General features: G+C 40.3%; 1 protein-coding gene across 8 annotated transcripts in view; it reads left to right on the forward strand.

Moving 5' to 3' along the window:
* The window catches only part of GPATCH8 (G-patch domain containing 8), a 108,543-nt gene that overhangs the window by 54,023 nt on the left and 36,490 nt on the right, over positions 1–18,030 (forward strand). For 7 of the 8 annotated variants that reach the window (XM_012444000.2, XM_012444001.2, XM_012444006.2 and 4 more), the window contains 2 exons: positions 11,074–11,141; positions 12,116–12,202. In XM_012444000.2, coding sequence (XP_012299423.2) covers positions 11,074–11,141; positions 12,116–12,202 — 155 coding nt within the window. Of the gene's footprint in view, positions 1–8,935; positions 8,981–11,073; positions 11,142–12,115; positions 12,203–18,030 lie in introns of all 8 variants that reach the window. The other variant, XM_012444004.2, reaches the window with a different exon arrangement.

Here is an 18,030-nt window from a genome sequence, read left to right on the forward strand (position 1 = left end):
GGTCTCCCTGTGTTGCCTAGATTGGTCTTGAACTCCTGGGCTCAAGCTGTCATCCTGCCTCAGCCTCCCAAGGCTCAGCCTGGGATTATAGGTGTGAGCCACAGTAATACTTTGATTATTGATCATAGACAATAATTTTCTTCATCTGTAAATGGAGTTGTTTCATTATCATCAAATTGTATGTAAAACATTTAGAATTTATCACAGATTCTTTTTTAGAGTATCTTTTCATTTTAAGGTATTGCTTTCAAAAACGCCAAATTTAAATTAGCCAGGCATGGTGGTAGGCGTCCTTAATCCCAGCTACTCAGGAGGCTGAGGCAGGAGAATCACTTGAACCCAGGAAGCAGAGGTTGCAGTGAGCTGAGATCACGCCACTGCACTTCAGCTGGGGCAACAGAGTGACTGAGAACCTGTCTCAAAAACAAACACTCCAAAAATGCCAAATTTGGAAATAAAAGGAAAACTGATTTCTTTCTTTATTTTCTGAACCCTTGAGCATTCTGTATAGTGATTGAAAGTTTACAAAGCACCTTCCATTTGTTGTCTCTATTGGTCTGTATGGCAGTCCTAGAAAGGGGAATAGGGTTGGGTGTGGTGTGGTGGCTTATGCCTGTAGTCCTAGCTACTTGGGAGGCTAAGGCAGGAGGATTGCTTGAGCCCAGGAGTTTGAGGCTACAAGTGAGCTACGATTGTGCAACTGCACTCTAACAGACTCCAGCCTGAGCCATAGAGCTAGACCCTGTCTGTTTAAATTTAAAAAAAAAAAAAAAAAAAAAGGTGGTGATAATATTTTCATTTTGCAGGGAAGGCTGCTGAGACTCAGGCTCTGGTTGCCAAAAGTCACACAAATGTTTAGATATTCACTTATTAGAGAGATAAGATTTACAGCCCAGTCTGTTTTAGGGATTACCTAGAAAAATACAGAAAGAAATTTATTGGCTGGGTGAGGTGGCTCACACCTGTAATCCCAGCACCTTGGGAGGCCGAGGCAGGTGGATCACGAGGTCAGGAGTTCAAGACCAGCCTGGCCAACATAGTGAAACCTTGTCTCTACTGAAAATACAAAAATTAGCCAGGCATGGTGGCACGTGGCTGTAGTCCCAGCTACTCGTGAGGCTGAAGCAGGAGAATCACTTGAACCTGGGAGGTAAAGGTTGCAGTGAGCCAAGATCGTGCCACTGCACTCCAGCTTGGGCAACTGAAAATTTTACTATTCCCGGATCACTAACCCCAAAAAATTTTCCAAACTTTTTTTGAGACTTTGTCTCAAAAAAAAAAAAAAAATTTATTATAGATGAAATGGAGGCCAGGCACGGTGGCAGTCAGCCAAGATTGTGCCCCTGCACTCCAGCCTGTGGGACAGCGTGAGACTCTAAGGAAAAAAAAAAATGAAATTGAGTTAAAAATGGAAAGTTTAAATGAGGCTGTAAAGTTTTTTGAGGGGTTATAGAGTGATCCTGGAATAGTAAAATTTTCAGTGTAGCTATGGAGAAACAATAGTAAGTCTAAGAAGGCATTTGATTGTTGGCTTATTATATTATCACAAGACTGGCCACTATCTACATAATTTCCCCAGATATTTTCTACTCAAATATTTTCCACTCTTCAAACTTTAGAATTGAAGTGAACCTTATAGACTTGTCTAACTCCTTTATTTTTGGATTACACTAACATAACAGCGTAGTGACTCACACTTATAATCCCAGCACTTTGGGAGGTTGAGGCAGAAGGATAAGTTGAGGCCAGAAGTTTGAAACCAGCCTAGACAATATAGTGAGACACCATCTCTACAATTTTTTTTTTTTTTTATTAGCCACACATGGTAGTGAGTCCCTGTAGTCCTAGCTACTTAGGAGGCTGAGGTGGGAGGATTACTTGAGCCCAGGAGTTCAATGTTAAGTAAGTTATGATGACTTCACTACACTCCATCCTGCCTGGGCAACAGGGTGAGACTGTCTGTAAAAGTAAAAGGAAACTAATAGCTAATAATGGGTCACATGCCAAATTAATTACAGAACTGTAATTCAGATCCCCTGAGTTTCATGTTGCCACTCTTTACAAGTATATTTTTTCTTTTGGAATTGTTAATCAAGAAGTATTCATATAGGCTGGGCGCAGTGGCTCATGCCTGTAATCCCAGCATTTTGGGAGTCCGAGGCAGGCGGATCACCTGAGGTCAGGAGTTTGAGACGAGCCTGGCCAAGATAATGAAACCCCATCTCTACTAAAAATACAAAAAATTAGCCAGGCATGGTGGCAGGCACCTGTAATCCCAGCTACTTAGAAGTCTGAGGCAGGAGAATCACTTGAACCTGGGAAGCATTGCAGTGAGCTGAGATCGCATCATTGTACTCCAGCCTAGGCAACAAGAACAAAACTCCATCTCAGAATAAAAAAAAGAAAAAATGAAAAAGAAATAATCACATAGATTGGAGTCCACTGGTAATTTTTGATCTACCTCCATGTATAGGAGTGTACTGGGTACTTGAAGGAAGCAATTAATTTTTACTTGGACCTGTTTTTTAGAAAGAGGAAAAATGTTTTCAGAATTTCTAATAGTAGACCACTTACCCTAAGCTAATTTCCTGGAAAACACCATCATTATGAGGGCTAACTTGAGGTTTTTCTTCACTGAAATTGGTTATGCCAACTTTCCAATTCTGTTTTTAAAAAGTTTGTCAATAGACATTGAATGTAATTTGTTTCATATTTTTTTCTTAAAACATTTGATGCTTTTTCCTTAGACAGAATTTTACTCTTGTTGCCCAGGCTGGAGTGCAATGGCACGATCTCGGCTGACTGCAACCTCTGCATCCTGGTTTCAAGTGATTCTCCTGCCTCAACCTCCCAAGTAGCTGTGATTACAGACGTGTGCCACCACGCCTAGCTATTTTTTTTTTTGTATTTTTAGTAGATGCGGGGATTCACCTTGTTGACCAGGCTAATCTCGAATTCCTGACCTCAGGTGATCCGCCCGTCTTGGCCTCCCAAATTGTTGGGATTACAGGCGTGAGCCACCTTACCCGGCCTTTTTTTTTTTTTTTTAAACTAAAGACTTACCATTTTTTCCCATATCTCCTAAGCCCCCTGTATTAGACTGAATTGTAAAACCCCATTTTTATCCCAAAATTGCATTTATTAAATTGGCTTTCCCATTTAAAAAATAAATTTATCTTAGCTTGGTGGTTAGGTCGAGATAATATCTAGTGAGTCAATATAATTTTAGCTAAAACAGTTGTATCTCAAGTAAAAGTATGATTTTCTTTCTTTTTTTTTTTTTAATTGAAAGTAACTCATGAATTTTCTTTATTATCTCTTCTAAGGGCTTGAGAATATCATGTTATCCCTGAATGAGATATCCTTTCCAGGCTTAACATTTTGATTTAACAACACTTTCACTAAAGTGTTGCCTTTTGCCCTACCTTTGTTGCTGTTTATATTGAACTATTTTATCCTAGATGTAAAGGATCAGATGGAAATTTCTTTAGGTTGTAATTAAACTTTTGTGCCTTAGAAAACATCTGTATTTGAAAATCAAATTGGCCAGGTGCTGTGGCTCATTTATGTCTGTAATCCCAGCACCTTGTGGGGCCAAGGTGGGCAGATTGCTTGAGCCCAGAAGTTTGAGAACAAGCTGGGCAACACAGTGAAACCCTGTCTCTACAAAAAATAACAAAAATTAACCAGATGTGGTTGTTTGCACCTGTAGTCTCAGCTTCTAAGGAGGCTGATATGGGAGGATCACTTGAGCCCAGGAGGTTGAGGCTGCAGTGAGTCATGAGGCTGCAGTGAGCCACTGCACTCCAGCCTGGGTGACAGAGCAAGATCCTGTTTGAAAAATAATAATAATAATAAGGAAGAAAGAATATCAAATTAATCTGGTTGTTGTATAGGTCAAATTTGAACTCTATTTTGGGTAGAAATGTTTTTTTTTATTTTTTTGTTTTGTTTTGTTTTTAATCTTAAAAACTCTCTAGGGAATAATGTGCTCGGTGTTTTCTCAGAGGTAGCATATATCATATGTTAGAATTGCTTAGAAAAATATCTAAATGATGCTGAAAGTAATTGTTTCTGAGCCACTTAAAGACTCATTTTCAGGAGAAATTTTTTTAAAAATTAACCTTTGGTTTGGGAATAGATGTACCATTTTTTACTGTTTCTGTAAGTTTCACGTGATCACTGTTTTTAATAAATGAAATTATTTAAGTGCATTAACATGACTTGAATCCTACTTTGAATACTTCTGCAAATCAGAGAATCATCACCTTCATAATTTTTTATTCTTGATTTTCACATCTATTTGAATTAATTAAAAATAAGGAGTAAGTAACTTTAAAGATGTCAGTGGTCTTTATCAGTTTAATGGTCTCTCTCTCTCTCTCTCTCTCTCTCTCTCTCTCTCTCTTCTTTCCATTCTTTCCATTCTTTTCCCCAACGGGATTTTTCTCTGTCACCCACACTGGAGTGCAGTGGTACAGTCATAGCTCACTTCAACTCCTGGGCTCAAGTGGTTCTCCTGCCTCAATCTCCTCAGTGGCTAGGACTGCAGGTGCATGCCACCATGCCTGACTAATTTTTTTAAGAAAAATTTTTTGGAGAGATGGAGTCTTGCTCTCAAACTCCTGGCCTCAAGCCATCTTACCAAATGCAGGGATTACAGGCATAAGCCACCAAACCCAGCCCAGTTTTAATTGTCTTTTGAAAGTGAATTTTAGGCTGGATGCATTGGCTCACACCTGTAATCCAAGCACTTTGGGAGGCCAAGGTGGGCAGATCACTGAAGTCCAGGAGTTCAAGACCAGCTTGAGCAACGTGGTGAAACCCCATCTCTACTAAAAATACAAAAATTAGTCAGCATAGTGGTGGGCACCTATAGTGCCAGCTACTCAGGAGGCCTAGGCAGGAGAATTGCTTGAGCGTAGGAAGTAGAGTCTGCAGTGAGCTGATATGGGACCACAACACTCCAGCCTGGGTGACTTAGCAAGACCCTGTCTCAAAAAAAAAAGAAAGTGGATTTTGTGACTTTTTAATGGCTTTTATATTTACTTGTATTTTATTAAGATCAAGTCTTTAAAGACAACTTTAGGTATTTTTAAAAGACGATTTCAGACATTTTTAAGCTTTTTGACTACTTATGCATTAGCTCCACAAATTCTCTTTCTCTCATTGTCATGCTGAACTCAGCTGAAGTTCAAACTGGTCAGATTATTTTGCCTATTTATTGGTAATTCTGTGATGGTGGGTTTTTTTTTTTTAGGACGAAGTCTCACCCTGTCGTCCAGGCTGGAGTGCGGTGGCACGATCTTGGCTCACTACAACCTCTACCTCCCGAGTTCAAGCGATTCTCTGCCTCAGCCTCCCAAGTAGCTGGCATTACAGGCGCCTGCCACCACGCCTGTCTAATTTTTGTATTTTTAGTAGAGGGTTTCACTATCTTGACCAGACTGGTCTTGAACTCCTAACCTCATGATCCACCCACCTCAGCCTGCCAAAGTGCTGGGATTACAGCCGTGAGCCACCATACCCGGCTGGTGGTGGTTTTTTTTTTTACATCATCACTGTATGCAGTGCCCAGAACAGCGCCTTGAATATGGTAGAAACTCAATTTTTTTTTTCCTGAGATGGAGTTTTGCTCTTGTTGCCCAGGCTGTAGTGCAATGGCACGATCTTGGCTCACTGCAACCTCTGCCTCCCAGGTTGAAGTGATTCTCCTGCCTCAGCCCCCTGAATATCTGGGATTATAGGCATGCACCACCATGCCCGACTAATTCTGTATTTTAGTAGAGACGGGGTTTCACCATGTTGACCAGGCTGGTCTCGAATTCCTGACCTCAAGTGATCCACCTGCCTCTGCCTCCCAAAGTGCTGGGATTACAGGTATAAGCCACCGCTCCAGCCTTTTGCTTTTTTTTTTTTTTCCCATATGCAAGCCTACCTGAATGATTGCTTTTGGTTTTTTGGGGGACAGAGTGTCATTGTGTCACCCAGGCTGGAGTGCAGTGGTGCTATCTCAGCTAACTGCAACTTCTGCCTCCCGGGTTCAAGCTATTCTGCCTCAGCCTCCAGAGTAGCTGGGATTACAGGCGCCTGCCACCATGCCCAATTAATTTTTGTATTTTTAGTAGAGGTGGGGTTTCACCATGTTGGCCAGGCTGGTCTCGAACTCCTGACCTCAAGTGATCTGCCTGCCTCAGCCTCCTCCAGTGCTGGGATTACAGGCGTGAGCCACTGCTCCCGGCCAAAACTCAATATATTTTGTTGTAAATATTTGTGTTGAATCTCTAAGGGGAAAAGCAGCAGAGATACACTGTGGTGTTCTTACATCTGTTGACAATTCAACCAGTGTTTTAATCACTGTAGAAGCTTCTTTATTGCTAGTTTATTTCTGCAAGGAAGTCATATATCTTCTGTTTCTAAAATATGGCTGATTGCTAGATTATGGTTTTCCCCAGTTGTTCTATTCCTAGAGTTTGTTTCTTTAAAAATAGTGTTTCCCAAAAAGCAACAAAAGAGTTATTTCTCTGTAAAGTCTTTGGAAAACTTTTGTAGATTGGTGTATCCTTAACCATTTTAAAATCAAAACTGATTCCTGAAGGATTGTTCTCAGTGACAGGGTAACTCTGATAATCAATGGGTTTTTGTATTTGATTGTATTCTCTCTTTAGGTATGTCATAATGCCTTCACATTTTAGTAAGACCTGCATATATATGAGAGCGTTTAGAAATTTCTGTTTTTGCAGAAGTAAAACTACCTTTTAAAATAAACAATAGGCTGGTGTGCAGCTCACACCTGTAATCCCAGAGCTTTGGGGGACTGAGGCAAGAGGATCACTTGAGCCTGAGAGGTATAGGCTGCAGAGAGGTATAGTGTGCAGTGAACTGATCATGCTACTGTACTCCAGCCTGAGTGACCCTGTCTCTAAAAATATATATATATAATTCCAGTTAGTGAAACATCATTTAAAGTTTTGATTTAGAAAATATGAGTGTCAGTTTTTTTACATCAGATGAATACATTGGTATTGGCACATTCTTGATTTTGCATGTGTTTCCTTTTCCTTCCCCACTTGGCCAAAGTACAGCAAATGTCTATAGATCTTTTCCTGAGGAAGATAATTTCTTTTTTTTTTTTTTTTCTGAGACAGAGTCTCACTCTGTCTCCAGGCTGGAATGCAGTGGCACGATCTCAGCTTGCTGCAACCTCTGCCTCCTGGATTCAAGCAATTCTCCTGCCTCAGCCTCCCAAATAGCTGAAACTATAGGCACACACCACCACACCCAGCTAATTTTTGTATTTTTAGTAGAGACAGGGTTTCACCATGTTGGCCAGGATGGTCTCCATCTCTTGACCTCAGGATCTGCCCACCTCGGCCTCCTAAAGTGCTGGGATTGCAGTTGTGAGCCACCATGCCGAGCAACAATTTCTTTTAAGGAGATTATTTAGTGTTCTGGTTGAAGTTGCCTCCTTTGGAATGAAACAAGCAAGAAAAAATGTTCTCACTAATTTAATATATTTTAAATAATATTTGCCCTATTTTAAAAGAAACCAAGAAGTAGGGAACCTGGCTTTTATTTTTAAAACAAGTTGAGGCCAGGCACAGTGGCTCACGTCTGTAATCCCAGCACTTTGGGAAACTGAGGAGGGTGGATCACCTGAGGTGAGGAGTTCAAGACCAGCCTGACCAACATGAAGAAACCCTCTCTACAAAAATACAAAATTAGCTGGGCATGGTGGTGCATGCCTGTAATCCCAGCTACTCAGGAGGCTGAGTCAGGAGAATCGCTTGAACCTGGGAGGCAGTGGTTGCAGTGAGCTGAGATCCCACCATTGCACTCCAGCCTGGGCAACAAGAGTGAAACTCCATCTCAAAAAAAGTTGAGTTTTCTAGAGAATGCATGGTAGCAGACACTCTGTTGCTACCTACCTTTTGAAGTCATCACTACAAATTGGTATTCAGGTATTCTAAGTAATGTTAATTCAAATTTATCATTGATAGCAACTGAATAAATTGAGGGTTTTTTGTTTTTGTTTTTTAATGCTGCTCTTGTATGTAGTTTTTGGTGTCTTTTCCCACTGGGATTTTTCCTTGGTCTGTAGCCTCTTTAATAATGTTAAGAAATTGCTGCTTGGCCCAGGCAATAATGTCATCTTCAAGATTGCTTTGAAAGTCATGCTATTTATTTTCTGTGAGTTAACTCTGAGTGGAGTAATTTTCAGTGTGACAGCTCTTTTGATGTCAGCTTCTCTGGAGCTCTCCTTGAAAGATTGGTTTTGTTCGGTGCTGAAAGAAAGATATTGGGCGGCCTGGACAGTCTTAGTTAACAGGAAGGAAAGTTCTGAGGAGAGCCACTTAAAGAGTTGTATTCATTCATAACAGAACTGTAATGCACAAAGTTCTTCAAGCACTGAAGATCTAAGATTATTTGCTAGATCTCTTAATTGTTATATATATATATATATTTCTAGAGAAGTCTGGAGGACATCTCACCCATACTCCAAGCCTCCTAGAATTCTTTTGGTGAAGTAAATGACTTTATTACTGTCCAGTTAGTTGATCTGATTGAGTCTTAAATACCATTTCTTTTAAAAGTCCCACCTTGGGCCCTGAATACTGATTTGCCAGAATGAATAGTTAAATGAAAGATTGGAAGCCAGAGCTAGTTCTCTTACTTTAAATTGACACCCTACCCCCCTGCCTTATTCAAGAGGATGTTGTTCGTGTTCTCAAGTAGCAGTACAAAAATCTCACACCTTAGTCTGACCAGTATGAAAACAGCTGCTGTAGCACAAAATGTCCTTCTTCTGTCCCCAGCTGAGATTGGGGGAGGGACAAAGCCCAACTGTTACTTTACCCCATCCTGTCTGCCTGCTAGAAGGCCTGTTTCCTCCCCTAATGGTTTCTGCCTAACAAATGGTGTTTCTTTTTTACAGCATTATGATCCTGGACTTGTTGTGGTGATGGTAAACTTAGCAGTGGTAATTTTTTATTTTCAGACTGAATTACTCCTTTTGTCATCAGTGCACCAATATGTTAGGCTTACTTTCTCTGTTGTAGCCTTCATCCTTCTGCTTGGTCTTTTTCATTTTCCTTTCCTTTCCTTATGCAACTTGTCTGATCCTTGTTCATTAAAGGGTAATGTTAAGAAGGGATGTATCCGTTTGTGTTAGAACTGCCAACAAAATCAGTTAAAACATTAAATTCTAATACTGTCAAAAACTTGATTTCCCCACAATGTAATGGGCACTAGCACTTGCTACTGCAATTTATAAATAAATTAAAACAAACTTTGACTGCCTTAGAAGGCAAAAGTACTAATGCAGAGTTTATAAACAGGGGTTTACAGAGGTAATGAATTTGTACCAAAACTTCTTGATTCTTGCAAAACAAATCTGAAAGATCAAAAAATACATCAAAATAAATTCCTTTGACATTTCTTTTTAATTCTTTCATTGGACCATTTGTTTTTACCAGTAAATCCCTGATTGAGACGTTATGAAAGTGATAATGCACCTAGGAAGTCATTTTTATAACCTGTCTTTAATTTGGTCCTTTTGCTAAAGATTGCAGTCACTGCTTATTTATTATACCATTGGGCATAAGGTAGTAATGCATTTTCATTTTGCTTTACTGGCAGTCTTTGTATCTAAAAGAAGGCTGTATTCTAGAAGTTTTCCTTTTTTTTTTCCTGACATGAGATGTTCTTTCTTTAACAGTTTTGTTTTGTACTGTGATAATTTTAATTCTTCCTATTTATTGTTTAAAAACAACAATAGGATACATAAGTAGTTAAACTTACGCATTTTTCATTACATCTTAAAGGCAAAAATTAATTCCACAGATACAGAGCCACTGAATACAAGTGGTTGTGGTCACTTTGAACATGGTTTCTTCTTTATTTTGCAGGACCAAAACCAGTCATGGTCATGGCCTTTATTTTTTTAAAAAGTTTTTTTGGGGTTGGGGGGTAATGCCTCAGATTTAGCCTAAGAAAACTCCATTTTTAGCCCAAAGGTATAATATATATATATATATGTGTGTATAACAACAACAACAATACAACCAAAAAAACCAATTGTTTACACCAGCCTGAGTGAAATGATGAGGGAAGTAAACATTGTGTTTTTTCACTAAAGGTGTACAACGGATAAGGTAAGTCCTCTTTTCAGTGGGCTTACATCACAATAAAAAGCGCAAGTTGTGATGTAAAACAGCTGTGGTAGTAAAGTGCTTGTCTGCCCCATTTTGCTTTGTTTGGCTGGTTATGAGTGGATTAAATATATATTTATTAAAAAAAAATTCTCCAGCATAGATCAATTAGTTTAAAGTCAATTTTCTTCGCAACTAGTCCTTTTCACAGCTTACCAGTTAACCCTGCAGTCAGTGTTAAATCCACCCTAGGAAATGGGACTTGAGAGCACCAGATTAAAAGGAAAACTATTCTTTGTCTCTAAGGGCAACTAATTGTTGCTTCTTATTTAAATTTTTCACAGCCCCATTAAATTGTAAAGCATCTCCTTGTCTATGAGGATCATCAAAAAAAAAAAAAAGTAAAGCATCTTTTGAAAACAAATTTTAACATCCTGAGTTGTCGTTATAAAGTTTTACTGCATTATGTTTGAAAATGTACTTCTTCTGTTTAACCATGCCAGTTGAGATTTTTTTTTTTTAACTAGTTTAGAAAAGTTGTGTAGGAGGATTATCAGTGGACAGAGTGAAGAGATTTTTGATGAGAAGTTATTTGGAGATCTTAAAAGACGTTTTTAAAGCTTTAAAATTTAAACCTCCTGATGCCATTGCTTAAAAGTGCTTTGCATTACTTGTTAATGAAATTTTGCCATAGTAATTTGGAATTAATCCCAACTGGAAGGTCAGCCAAGGTGGTTAGTTGGGTTTCAACTAGGAAAGGAAGGTCTTGAGTGTAAGCTGTGAGAATGGCTTGTGTTTGGTTCACTGTAGCTTTCTGGTCTCTGCACTCCAAGGCAAGATCTCTAACCACCCAAACCCAATGTGTAAAATGAGCTGTTGGCTTGGCTTTGCACCTTACCTTGATTATATGTTCCTGTTACAGGGAGAACAGATCCCATTCCAATCGTTGTCAAGTATGATGTCATGGGCATGGGTCGCATGGAAATGGAGGTAAATTGATCTCATTAACTCCTGATTTTTATGGGATATTTTTAAATGATACCAATCTCAAATTCAGATGTCCGTTCAAGAATGCATTTATCAGATGAAATGTAGTTTTAATATTTTTCTTTGGACAGCTAAAAAATATATTTTACATTTTCATTTAGTGCTACTTTTGAGACTAATAGAATATAAACAATGCCCCTGTTTTAACTGGCACATAAAGAAGTTAAGTGGTTTGCTCAGGGCTATACAGCAAGGCAATTTTCAACTTAGATCCAGACCTTTGTGCTTGTTTCAGTAGGCAGTGTTGCTCAGCTCTTAAAATGTTGCTGTGATAAAAGCTTTGCTCTTGTAGAATTGGGTATAGCTGCCATCTGTAATACCTGCTTTTCCTTGTCTCAAATATTTTCTTCATTGACTCCTAATTATTTGAAAATTAACATTGAGGCTGGGCGCAGTGGCTCACACCTATAATATCAGCACTTTAGGAGGCTGAGGTGGGTGGATCACTGAAGTCAGGAGTTCAAGACCAGCCTGGCTAACATGGTGAAACCCCATCTGTACTAAAAATACAAAAAAAATTAGCTGGGGGTGGTGGCGGGCACTGTAATCTCGGCTACTTGGGAGGCTGAGGCAGGAGAATTGCTTGAACTCGGGAAGCTGAGGTTGCAGTGAGCTGAGATCACACCATTGCACTCCAGTCTGGGCAACAAGAATGAAACCCTATCTCAGAAAAAAGAAAGAAAATTAACATTGAAGTAAAGTCTATTTTCAACAAATGTGCCTTTTAGAAACTGCCAGCACGTGAGGATTAACGAACTATTTTGCATGTGATTTTCTCTGTGGGTGACAATAAAGCAAGCTGAGGAAAAATCAAAGTTTTTTTGTTTTCAGATAATACTGTAGTTATATAAATAACTTTTTCTTAGCTAATCTTGCGGATACGTTAGGAATTAAGTCTAATCATTTTTTTTGTCAAGCTTGATTATGCTGAAGATGCTACCGAACGGCGCCGTGTCCTAGAAGTGGAAAAAGAAGACACAGAAGAGCTGAGACAAAAGTACAAGGTATTTAAACAAAGCTATTCATTGGGCAGGTGGGGAGGTGCTCACTGAAGAAGAAAGAACTCAAATTTTGTTGAAGAGTATCACTGTTGATAGCATTTGGTGGTAATTAGTAGTAGATTTCAGATTTCTATTACATTCCTATTTATTGGCTCTTTAAAAACTATAGACATATTATCTATTCCAAAAGTCTGTTAGGAAGATTATATTAGTTAGTATTTGAAAGCACAGTGCCTGTCACACAGTAGGTAGCAGTAAAAATTGTTAAAAGTCCTTTGAGGCCGGACATGGTGGCTCACACTTCTAACCCCAGCATTTGCAGAGGTTGAGGCGGAAGGATTACTTGATCCCAGGAGTTCAAGACCAGCCTGGGCGACATAAGAAGACCCTATTTCCACACAATTGGTCAGCCATGGCCTGTGGTCCCAGCTACTTGAGAAGTTGAGGCAGGAACATCACTTGAGCCCGCCCGGGAGGTTGAGGCTGCAAATCATAGTACTGCACCACTGCAGCCTGGGCAACAGCAAGACTCTTTAAAAAAAAAAAAAAAAACTGGGGGTGTGTGCCTTTGAGAGCTTGATACCAATTGATAAGGCTTTCCTTGTTTTTTTTTTTTTTTTTGGAGCCTTGCTCTGTTGCCCAGGTTGGAGTGCAGTGGCACAATCTCAGCTCACTGCGACCTCTGCCTCTAGGGTTCAAGCAATTCTCCTGCCTCAGCCTCCAGAGTAACTGGGATTAAAGGCACACATCACCACACCCAGCTAATTTTTGTATTCTTAGTGGAGACGGGGTTTTACCATGTTGGCCAGGCTGGTCTTAAACTCTTGACTTTGTGATCTTCCCGCCTCAGCCTCCCAAAGTGCTGGGATTATAGGCATGAGCCACCACACCTGACCCTCCTTTTTGTTTTTTTAAATAGATGAGGTATTTTAAGAAGAACACATCAAGAACTATTTTTTTTGTTCATTGTTAATTAAACTTAATTATAAAGCAGAGATTTTATTCATCTTGTCCTGTAGAGGTATCAAGTTGAATTTATTCTTTCAGTGTTTTCTTCCTTTTTTTGTTTTTGAAATTATAATAGAATTATTTTATATTCATAAGTAAGCATAATAATTATGCAGAATAACTATATTCTAATACCATATAATTGGGTTTTTAAATAATTGTTCAATCACTAGAAACTGTAGATTTGAAATGTCCTTGACATATTATTATGAAATGTTTCAAAAATACATTCTTCTTTTCCTTTTTTTTTTTTGAGACAGAATCTCGCTCTGTTCTGGAATGAAGTAGTGCAGTCTCGGCTCACTGTAACCTCTTCCTCTCGGGTTCAAGTGATTCCCCTGGCTCAGCCTCCTGAATAGCTGGGATTACAGGTGCCTACCACCACACCTGGCTAATTTTTGTGTTTTTAGTAGAGATGGGGTTTCACTATATTAGCAAGGCTGGTCTGGAACTCCTGACCTTGTGATCCACCCACCTCGGCCTCCCAAAGTGCTGGAAACATAGGTGTGAGCCACTGCACCTGACCAAAAATACATTCTTCTGAACCTCTCCCTTGTGTTGGAATTATGAAAAACAAAAACCAGTAACAGACTTCAGTCACTAGAAGACAGTACTTAGAGCATTTAACAACACACCTGGCACAGGGGCCAAAAGCTAAAAACTGTAGTTTAGAACATGTAGTAATCTTTCAAAAAGGCTGGCCAGGGAACATACCTTTCAAAGTGTTACAGTATGTGTCCAGTCTTTTCCATTAAATAGGTAAATTTGAAGATAAGAAACAGGTATAGTTAAGATTATCATTTAGAAACAGATTTTGGTGATGGTCTTAAGGTGGAAAAAGAGAAAAAAGATTATTTTAAAAAATCTGTTCTACCATAAAAAGGAGGAGGATAAGCGAAGCTATAGCCTGTCAGTTGTGTGAGTGGCCCAGGAATATATTGGGACCTTACAAAGTTTCACAACTACTTTGAACTGTCTATAAACTTAGCCTCAGTATCTTGAAATTCCTAAATTGATAAGGAAGAAGGAAAGGAGTGATGTGCCAACCTGGGTTATAAAAATCAGTTGTCAAGCAGTTAATTCAAGGACATGCGAAGAAGAAAAAAAAAAAAAAACAGTTGTCGGCCAGTCACGGTAGCTCACACCTGTAATCCCAGCACTTTGGGAGGCCGAGGTGGGAGGATCACAAGGTCAGGAGTTCAAGACAAGCCTGGCCAACATAGTGAAACCCCATCTTTACTAAAAATACAAAAAAAATTAGCCAGGTATGGTGGCAGGCACCTGTAGTCCCAGCTACCTGGAGGCTGAGGCAAGAGAATTGCTTGAACCCAGGAGGCAGAGGTTCGCCCTTGTTGCCCAGACTGGAATGCCGTGGTGCGATCTCGGCTCACCGCAGCCTCCGCCTTCCAGGTTCAAGCGATTCTCCTGCCTCAGCCTTCGAGTAGCTGGGATTTCAGGCGTCCACCATCACGACCGGCTAATTTTTTGTATTTTTAGTAGAGACGGAGTTTCTGCATGTTGGTCATGCTGGTCTCAAACTCCCAACCTCAGGTGATCCACCCACCTTGGCCTCCCAAAGTGCTGGGATTATAGGTGTGAGCCACCTTGCCTGGCCTCTTTTTTTTTGAGATGGAGTCTCACTCTCTTGCCCAGGCTGGAGTATAGTGGCATGATTTCAGCTCCCTGCAACCTCTGCCTCTTGGGTTCAAGTGATTCTTCTGCCTCAGCCTCCCAAGTAGCTAGAACTACAGGCATGTGCCACCACACCAGCTAATTTTTGTAGTTTTAGTAGGGATAGGTTTCACCATATTGACCAGGCTGGTCTGGAACTCCTGACCTCATGATCTGCCCACCTGGGACTCCCAAAGTGCTGGGATTAAAAACTAAAACATCAAAAATCATTAAACCAGGCATGGTGGCTCACACCTTGTAATCCCAGCACTTTGGGAGGGCAAGGTGGGCGGATCACAAGGTGAAGAGATCGAGACCATCCTGGCCAACATGGTTAAACCCCATCTCTACTAAAAATACAAAAATTAGCTGGGCGTGGTGGTGCTCGCTTATAGTCCAGCTACTTGGGAGGCTGAAGCAGGAGAATTGCTTGAACCTGGAGGGCGGAGGTTGCAGTGAGCTGAGATCATGCCACTGCACTCCAGCCTGGTGACAGAGTGAGACTCCATCTCAAAAAAAAAAATAGTTTTATTGAGAATTAATGCCTTAAAAAAAAATAGTCCCCTTTATCCACAGGGAATAGTTCTCAGACCTTCCCGCCAGTGGATGCCTGAAACTGCAGATAGGGCCAATCCTGTATATACTGTTTTTTCCTATATGTACATGCCTAAGGATAAAATTTAATTTTAATAAATTAGGCACAGTAGTTAGAGATTAACAACTAATAATGAACAATTATGACAATATACTATAATAAAAGTTATATTAATGTAGTCCTCCTGCCACCTTCCTCCACCAGTATCTTCTTGCACTGTACTTACCTATTTTCAGACAATGAGTGACTGTGAGTAACTGAAATAAGGAAAGCAAAATCATGGATAAGGGGTACTACTATATTCTTAACATTTCCCGCTTTTCCCCCTAATTTGCCTTTTTTTTTTGTTTTTCTTCAGTAATCCCCCATTCTTTTCGGTTATTATTCCTGCTTTTTCTTGTTTTTGAACATTGTAAATGCTGTTTTATATGTATGTGTGCGTGTATGTGTATTTTTTTTTTTTTTTTTTTGAGATAGAGTTTTGCTCTAAAAGTTGCCCAGGCTTGAGTGCAATGGTGCAATCTCGGCTCTCTGCAACCTCCACCTCCCAGGTTCATGCGATTCTTCTGCCTCAGCCTCCTGAGTAGCTGAGATTACAGGCATGTCCCACCATGCCCGGCTAATTTTGTATTTTTAGTAGAGATAGGGTTTAAGCTGGTCTTGAACTCCCAACCTCAGGTGACTGCCCGCCTTGGCCTCCCAAAGTACTGGGATTATAGGCGTGAGCCACTGTGCCCAGCCGTTTTATATATATTTTTTCAATTTTACTATTACCTGTAGTGCTAGATATGTTTTATATCAAGCCTCTTCCTTCTCCTGACTTCCTCAAGTGGTTTTTCTCCTTTGTGGTTTGTATAATAATTTTTTTTTTTGAGACAGAGTCTCACTGTCGCCCAGGCTGGAGTGCAGTGGTGTGGTCTCAGCTCACTGCAACCTCTGCCTCCCGGGTTCAAGGGATTCTTCCACCTCAGCTTCCTGAGTAGTTGGGATTACAGGTGCCCACCACCATGCCTGGCTAATTGTTGTATTTTTAGTAAAGACAGAGTTTCACCATGTTGGCCAGGTTGGTCTCAAACTCTTGACCTCAGGTGATCTGCCCACCTTGGCCTCCCAAAGTGCTGAGATTACAAGTGTAAGCCACTGCGCCCAGCCTGTATAATAATTTTTGATTGTCATCTCATTCTCTGTGGGAATTCCTCATATTCTATATTTTGGAAGAAGTCCTTATGGTTCAGTTTTGTATGTTTTTCCCCAGAACCTCAGGTCTCTTGCTTCGTATAGGCTGGTTTCACAATGTTGATATCTAAGCCAAGGATTTCTGCTATGAGTGGAAAGCATAAATTCGTTAGGTCCACAAGTAACTCTGGTGTGAAATTCTAACTTGCTATACATGACTCCACTGATATGCTGGTACAATATATGGCAAATTTCTTAATGCTTTCAAGAAGCAGAGGAGGGTGATATAGTCCAGTTTTTCTAGTCCCTGTTTCAAGGAAGGGGTTAAATATCTCTGAGCTTTTTTGAGGGAGAGCTAATTAGTTAGCTTTCTATCATTCAGGGTCCTGAGGCCTTCCTTATCTTCAGGCTCTAGATTGCCCCTTCTTGTTTTTCAGTTTTGGCGTTTTTTGGCGTTTTGTTTTTTGAAACAGAGCCTCGCTCTGTCACATAGGCTGGAGAGCCAGTGGCTCGATCTCAGCTCACTGCAACCTCCGCCATCTGGGTTCAAGCAGTTCTCCTGCCTCAGCCTCCCAAGTAGCTGGGATTACAGGCATGGACCACGGACCTCCATGTTCGGCTAATTTTTTCATTTTTAGTAGAGGTGAAGTTTTGCCATGTTGGCCAGGATGGTCTCGAACTTGCCTCAGGTGATCCACCAGCCTTGGCCTCCCAGTTTTCTGAGATTTCAGGTGTAAGTGACTGCACTTGGCCCCCTTTCTTGTTTTTGAACTTAGCTATATATTAAATTTTTTTGTGTTTTATTTTATCCAGAGCTATAATACAACTAACTCATCTTTTCCTGCCCTTTTTTCCTTCCCCTTTTTCTTTTTCTTTCCTCTCTCTTTATTCACTCTTCAATCTATTTACACTGACTTTAGCAGTTTTCACCGAACCACTTTATTCAAGGCCACCAAACACTTCTGTTTGCTAAATCCAGTAAATCTTTTATTCATTTATTTTTTTTTTTCATTTATTTATTTATTTTTTTGAAGATGGGGTTTCACCATGATGGCCAGGCTGGTCTTGAACTCCTGACCTCAGGTGATCCACCCACCTCAGCCTCCCAAAGTGCTAGGATTACAGGTGTGAGCCACCGCGCCCAGCTCATTTATTTTTTATTTAATTTTTTTTAAGATCAAGACTCGCTCTTTTACCCGGGCTAGAGTGCTGTAGCATGATCTAAGCTTACTGCAACCTCCCCCTCCCGGGTTCAAGTGATTCTCATGCCTCAGGCTCCCAAGTAACTGGGACTACAGGTGTGAGCCACCACACCCGGCTAATTTTTTTGGATTTTTAGTAGAGATGGGGTTTCACGATGTTGGCTGGGCTGGTCTCAAAC

This window comes from Aotus nancymaae, unplaced genomic scaffold (assembly GCF_030222135.1).
Source record: "Aotus nancymaae isolate 86718 unplaced genomic scaffold, 86718_ANA_hifiasm-v0.15.2.pri h1tg000089l, whole genome shotgun sequence".
NCBI classification, from domain to species: Eukaryota; Metazoa; Chordata; class Mammalia; order Primates; family Aotidae; genus Aotus; species Aotus nancymaae.